General features: G+C 34.7%; 1 protein-coding gene across 1 annotated transcript; it reads right to left on the reverse strand.

The window, feature by feature from the left end:
• Positions 2,078-3,556, reverse strand: LOC104719108 (transcription repressor MYB6). Its single transcript, XM_010436953.1, has 3 exons — positions 3,321-3,556; positions 2,884-3,013; positions 2,078-2,805 (listed from the first exon to the last, which is right to left on the reverse strand). Exons 1-3 carry the CDS (start codon positions 3,469-3,471, stop codon positions 2,280-2,282), a joined length of 807 nt encoding a protein of 268 aa, XP_010435255.1. The 5' UTR covers positions 3,472-3,556; the 3' UTR covers positions 2,078-2,279.

A 7,596-nucleotide genomic window follows, 5' to 3' on the forward strand; every position in this document is an offset into this window, starting at 1 on the left:
TGTTAGGCGTTCAGTGGTTGGAGACATTGGGGCCAATAGCTTATGATATTGAGAAGTTAGTGATGCAGTTTCGTATTGGACAGAAAAAGGTTCTTCTTCAGGGTATTCGGAAAGGTTTTGTCAGAGACGTGAAGGTCATCAATCTTCATAAACTAACGGAAAGTCAAGTTCAACCTTCCTTGATAGGTGTTTATGAAGTTCATTTGGAGAAAGTGATGTTATTGTGCTCTTTGGCGGCAAGTTATGCCACAAAAGCAAATTCCAAGGAGGAATTAAGACCAAATGTGTCTCATCGTCGGAGTGAAATGTTTCCCTATATATTGTAAGGAACGGTTTCCACAATTGCAAGCTATGCGTGTATGGGAACCAGATGGGTTACAATGGGGCTGGCCAAGGCAATGTTACAATCATAATGAAATGTTTGAGCTGTCTAAGTTAATCGACTTTGTGCTAAAAGAAAATATAGGATCTAAGTCAATCATAATGTGTGATCAGATAGTCTCATATGTATTCGGGTTTTGATCAAAAGTTAGGGGTTGAGTTAGATCTGTCTTGTTGGAACTATAAGAAGCGAATAAATCCAGATTATATCCGCTTGAAGGGAATGTGTGAAGTGATTTTTCAGTGGGAAACTAGTAAGTGTGGTCAGAACCAAAGCAATGTGATTAACCAGGTGAGGCAAGCAAGTGAGAAGATACTCTCATAAATTTTTCCAGGGAATAAAGTAAATGAAAAATGGGCTAACGCAATGTATGAAGATTGCACACATATATGCTTGTTTGGTAGCTACAGTTGTTTTTCCACTTTGGAGAAAGAGGAAATTGAGCAAAGATAGGAGGTTTAAATATAAAACCGGCGCAATGCCTAACTAATTAATAAGTCATATAGGCTCTTTGTTTAGATACTTCAAAAAAAAAAGAGCTTTCGAGATTTGGTAAAAGAAAAGATATGGTTTATGTGGAAGGGGCTACATGTGAGTTACCTGAGGCATATATTGGTGGTTAAATATAAACAATGCCCACAAGCTTTCTGTTTGGAAACTTCAAAAACAGAGATTCAGATATGGTAAAAGAACTGGAAAAGAAATTTCCATGAACCTTGAGGTCAAGGTTCTCTAAGAAGGGAAGATTTGTTATAGGAAAATAAGAAGTAGGTGAGATGATGAACAATGATTGGCTGAGAGGTGAATGATGCGTTGGCATAAGTTCATTGGTTGAAGAAAGAAGAGAGCAAGAGCAAATTGTTGTTAAAGCAAATTATAAAGAAGCTCGAAGAACATTTGCAGGGATAACCCATTAAATTATTGTTAGTTGTTATCTTCTTCTTCTTAGTTCTTAAATTTGAGACTATGGTAGTGTACTCATTTTGCGGGAGTTGTTTATTCTATCTATACTCAAGCTTGTGAGATTTGGATTCTCGTTTCATGAACAACGATTCAATTTTTGTTTGATTTTTAAGTATTCAATTGAGTTGCAGTTTTACTATAACAAAAGAAATTGTACAGAGTTGGGATGGATGGTGCAGTCCCCTAAATAGAGGCCAGCTTTCTCCAATCTACTAGATGAGTTTGGTTTGCTTTGTGTTTACCTTCCCTTATTCTCGATATCTTAAGTTCTCGTTCTTGTAACATTTTGTAACTTTTAAACAGATTGTTTAGCTGTACTAGATTGTAATTATCTGATTTTTAAATTTGTAAACTCTTTCTCACCAAATTGGGTAACCAAAATTTAAATATACATAGGACCGCTCCTTATATATATACGAACCACTGAGCAAACTAAATCGGAGAATGTCAATTTCTATTATAGAAATAAGAGGAGAATCGTTCTTCTTTAAGTTTAGGAATCATCTCTTCCACTCTTCACATTCCCCTCCTTGTAGGAGTTATGATTCCCCTTCGCTCCCTCTTTTGTCTATTTAAAGAAAAAAAAAAAAGACAAAACAAAGAAAAACAAATTGCGTATTCAAGTGTTATTATTGTGTTCTTGTTTTAAAGATTTTGTTAATTAAGATCAAAGCTAATACTAGATACACAATTTATTATGGAACTGAGAAGAAAAATAAAAAAACATCAACATGAAAGAAGAAGAGACACCGCAAAACAAATAAAGGCGGAGTTCGAGAACCGGATGAATACTTACAGTAGTCCTTTTACATTTCACACGCACACACTTCATCACAAGATACCTAATAGGCTCGTAGCGTTATAAACTAGTTATCAAACCAAAATCTTAAGACAGAAAAAAAAGAAAAAAAGAAATTCCATAAGTCGATCATAGTTAACAAAATGGAATCACCAAGTTATGGAAATAGGGCTTCCTTGGGCCACAAGCAGCAGTTGCAGCTACAGCACTCAAGTTTCCACCATGTCCATCCACACCATCCATGTTCCAAAACCCGTCCCATATCGCATTGTCTTCGTTCATAGTATTAGCGTCAGGTATGTTTACTGGAGCAAATCTCCCTTGCAAGTACTGCTCTTCTAACGAATTAGGGTTATTATAGCGAAAGGGTTTTGAAGCATAGAACACATTGCTGCCGCCATCGCTGCTGCTACTACTATTGTTGTCTTCGAGTAAAGCGATGATCTTTTTCATATCGAGTTGGTCGAACTGAAACAACTGTTGTTCTTGTTGCAACTCTAATTCTCTCTGTTGCTTGAATTGTTGCCTTTTAAGGAGACGACTCTTTGTTTTCTCCTCATTGTTAGTCGCTGGCTTTGCTTTTTTCTTGAAATGGGTTCTCCAATAGTTCTTGATCTCATTGTCTGTTCTTCCCGGTAAACTACGTGCAATTGTTGACCACCTATACAAAACCCTAATACTTAAGATACAATAAAAGAAGACTGAATTTGTTTGTGTTGGCTTTAGGTCTAAATATTACCTGTTTCCCCACTTAGCGTGCAGATCAAGTATTATACTTTCTTCATGAGGAGTGATCTGTCCTCTCTTGAGGTCTGGTCTAAGGTAATTCACCCACCTTAGTCTGCAGCTTTTACCATTCCTCTTCAATCCTAATGATCAAAACATCAATAATGAATCAATCAATCATTGCCTTAATGACGTTCAATTTGGCTGCGTATATTTAATCTTTGCGTTTTACTTTTACATGTAAAGACAATATAATAAAAAATAAACATTTTAGGCACTAAAATACCTTTTCCTTAAAAATATATACTCAAAGTGTAAATATAAGTATAAGATATTTTGTTTGCCTTTGCGTTTGGCGCTTATTTAAAAATTATCAAAAAAAAAAAAACATTTGTTTAAGAATATTGAAAATTATCAAAAATATTAATAACCCATAGACTAATATAAAACCTGCGAGTCTGGCAACAGAGTTCCAACGACCTTCACCGTGAACACGAACGTATTCGATCAAGAGACGGTCTTCTTCGGCGGTCCATGGACCTTTTCTCCAAACTTCTTCCACCATTCCCCATCCTCCTCCCTTCAATCCCCACCAACTCATTCTTATCTCCTGACTTTGATTTGAGAAAAATAGATTTGTTTTCACTATTATAGAGATCTGCCAATCTGCTCTGCACTTTGGCTTGTTGTGGAAGCTCTGTGCTGCTCTGCTTCGATGTCTTATGTTCTTATATATGCACTTACTGAAGCCTTCTTGGGTCCACCACTCTTTTCCCTCACTATCTTTTGTTGTTTTTATTTATGTTAATTAAGAAATGTTGATGAGGGAGGTCAAAAGAAAATGAATTCGTTTTTTTATTAAAGTTTTATTCTTATATTATTAAAACCAATGTTAATATGATTTTTAGCATATCAAATCAAAAGAAACCAACTTTCAAGGATAAAAAACCTATGACATAAAAATTTAAGGGCATACAGTCTATGTAGGTAAAAGAGACCACGAGATCATATACATCAGGTTATAAAATTTCATTATTTAATCAATATATACGACAAAAGAATAAATCTGATAAACTCATAAGTTCAATTTTGTTTTTTAGCATATCTTTTTCTAAAATGTATAATTCCTTATACAAATTTTTTTGATTCTCTTGTAAAATTTATAACAAATGATACTGTAGAAAACAAATGTGTTGTGCCATATGAATATAAAGTTAAAAGGAAAAAGGAAAAAGGAAAAAGGAAAAAGGAAAAAGGCTCTCATTGGTTTCTAAAATGGGTATTATAGGGGTTAAAGAACTAATGTTAAGGCATTGGGTAACAATTTCTAAAGCATCAAATCATATACTCTTTTTATGCAAAAGTGATATTCGCACAAAGTTGAACTTCAATATGTGACACGTACACTATCTATGGGGTTTTAGAAGGCCTATCTCATATGCAAGCCCCCTTACTTATAAAGGTTAAAACATTATTAAAAACTAATAACAATGGATGGTGGTGGAGTAATACATAACTAGACCACTCATATATGTCCAAGTGTTAAAGAAATTTAGACATGCGATCTCACACTGAAGTCTTTTCTATATAGTTTATGTTGATTGGATTCCACGTCAGGACTTGTGGCAATAAATTATGTAATTACTTGAAACAGTCTAAAGCCTTTTAACGTCACCACAAGACAGGTGGCTTGTATTATGCCCATTGCCAGTAGATATTTGTTTGATTGTAGCACTATTATTATCCTTAACTAGACGAGTATAGCACGGGTTAAGTTAAGATTATTTAATATACTTTTCCTACGTGTCTTAAATACTGTTACCAAAAGTTTGATGATGCCATAAACATTGTTACTACTCAAAGATATGGGATCTTTCACTTTACACACAAAAAAAAACATTAAAAATTTGGAGTACGTACGTGTATTTGATGACAAAAAAATCAGAGAAATAAGACATAATTAACATTGTTGGAGAGAGTTTTTAAAAGTTGTGAAACAAATAAATAACAATGGTCGTGATTAGGTAAGATTAGGCATAACAAGTGATGCTTCCTTACTTTATTTGTAGTGCGAAACCCAAACATCTTGAACTGCAAAACTTTGACCCGAAGATCCTTAATTAGAGCTGAACTGTAACTTTCATGCCCGGTATGAAACCAATATAAATTTTCACTTTTATTATGATCACTTCTTTACTATTTTTATAAACTCTATTGATTGCATTGTTTTGCATAAACCATACGTGTGGTTGGCTGGAACATATCCGTAGCCTTTTCTTGTAGGTTGACTTGACTCCATTTGCTAGTTTCTCCGTTTAGAATTGCCGAAACAAGATTTAGTTCGATAACTAATAACGACAAGAAACTTTTCTGCCAACATGGTATCGAAAGGACTCATTTTTTTTTAAAAAATAAATAATTAAATAATAAATAATAATAAACTACAACTAGTAGTCCCATACCCAGTAACCACCACCACAACCAACAGCGGAAATATCAAATACTAATAAATATCCAATAAATAATAACTAATAATCAAATATAACAATAATCCGATAACCAATCATCAGAAAACATGAAACTAGCAACCTAGCAATGTTTCTAATGACCCAGCTCTAGCAACATAGCAATGCCAGACAACATCCAATCGAGTCCCTAGAACATCCTTCTTTTCATTGCCTTGATTCTACGATCACAATTTGTCCTTACAAAAACACAAATTGCAATGCATGAGTATTTTATAAACACTCAGTAAGGCAATACTCCCATCTACTGGGCTATACACACAAGCAATAGAGATACTCTAACCATCAAACATCAATCAACAAACAAACCAGACTCTGGATCGACCGACACCAACAGGGAACAACATCGACCGACACTAGGTATGCATCGGTCGACACAAGGTTCACTGCATCGACCGATGCTTCCACTTGCATCGACCAACGCATGCTCGACATCACGCAGAAACCCTAATCACATTAACCGACGCCTCCACATGGCATCGACCGATGCTCATAGGTCAATCCATGCCGTCCTCACACTAGCATCGACCGACGCACATAGTGCATCGACCGATACACATGCCGAGCATCGTTTTCTCCGAAGCTTCTCGCTGGATCTTCGTTCTTGCAACCACAAGACTCGATCCCAAGCCACAAGAAAGCTTTCTAACGCCCCAAATAACATTCGAACAAGCCTAGTAACACATAAACAAACAGATCAGAGGAATCTCCAGCTTAGATAAGCCATGGTCATGCACTTACCTTTGCCACAGAAGAAATCTGACCCAAACACAGGAAAAAAACGCTCCTATGAAGCTCCTACAATAATCTCGACTACAGATCTCTACAGAAACAGCTCCCAACTCCAAGAAATCATCAAGAACACTCAAGAACACCAAGAACTCTTCTCTCTCTCTTTCGTTTCTCTCAAAAGCGGCCAAAGTTGACTAATGAAACAAAAAAACGATTTAAGGGTTTTCCTTTTCCCTTTTCCCAAAACGCAGCGTTTAACTTAAGTCAAAACGCAGAAGCTGGACCTGCATCGACCGATGCTCCTCCAGCATCGACCAATGCACATCTCCAAACCGAGATTTCGGTTCGCGGATGTTACAAGTATCAAAACTTCAAGTTTGGACAAATTTTATACATAATTTACTAAGCGTTACTGTTTGGCCAAATTTACATTTCATAGAGTGGATTTTTTACATCTCTATATACTTATTTAAACAATGTTATTAAAGATTAACCCTATAAAAGTATATATAGGAAACCAAGAATATTATGTGAGTATATATAGACACCATTGTGGAGCACATACTCCGATTAATTATACAATATTACCTTCATGGTAGTTCAAAAGAAAAACTAGTTATAAATATTTGATTACTTTTTCATCATTGTAATTTTTTGTGGTTACAAGTTATTTGGAGAAACTTTGAGCTCGTTGACTAAAATTCTAGGCTTAATACGTGCGCAAGTGAAGAAATAAGATTGTGGTAATAAACCTTGTGATCTTTTATAAAATTGCCTATAGTTTTCAGTTTAAATAATGTATGAAACAACAGAAAAATCGACTATTTGATACGAGAAATGTAATGCACGTATCCGTTTTGGCCTAACATAGATGTTAAATGATACAAACAAAGGTAAATATTTCGATGTAGCCATTTGCATTCACTGATTCACATTAAGCTAATGGTTTATCAGTCTATATATATATATATATATATGTATATATATCTTTTCTAAGTGGAGAAATATTATATTCAGAAAATATAGACCTAACTTAGATCGCTATTACTGAATATGTTCCACACATTTCGTTTTCAGAACCTTTTTTCATCACTTCTTTTGTTATGCATGTATATCTCTGGTGAGCCGTAAGCAAAATTCAAAAAGAGACATAATTAGTAGTATTATAACATTAGTTAATTTGTTACTTCTTTCCTTCTTTAAAAATCTCTTTAAGATAATGATTATCATTAAGAATATTGCAAGCTAAGTTGGTCAAGTTAAACGCATTATCATAAAAAAATTGTTCTAGTAAATCCATCATAGATACGGATAACGTTGTTTAAAGAAAAGAAGAAGTTTTATGTGACTATTTCTGTGTTGTGTGTACGTGTACCATTCAATCAGGATATGAGACTATTGGTTCTTGTTTCTCTAGAAACTAGAAAAAAATAATCTAGGCACATTATATTACCCTATCATATGGAAGT

The sequence above is a fragment of the Camelina sativa genome, chromosome 10 (assembly GCF_000633955.1).
Source record: "Camelina sativa cultivar DH55 chromosome 10, Cs, whole genome shotgun sequence".
NCBI classification, from domain to species: domain Eukaryota; kingdom Viridiplantae; phylum Streptophyta; class Magnoliopsida; order Brassicales; family Brassicaceae; genus Camelina; species Camelina sativa.

Coding starts and splice junctions, on each gene's coding strand:
- LOC104719108 (XM_010436953.1), bottom strand. CDS start 3,471: ATGAGTTGGTGGGGATTGAAGGGAGGAGGATGGGGAATGGTGGAAGAA. Junction 3,014..3,320: donor CTCTGTTGCCAGACTCGCAG/GTTTTATATTAG, acceptor TTTGATCATTAG/GATTGAAGAGGAATGGTAAA. Junction 2,806..2,883: donor CACGCTAAGTGGGGAAACAG/GTAATATTTAGA, acceptor GGTTTTGTATAG/GTGGTCAACAATTGCACGTA.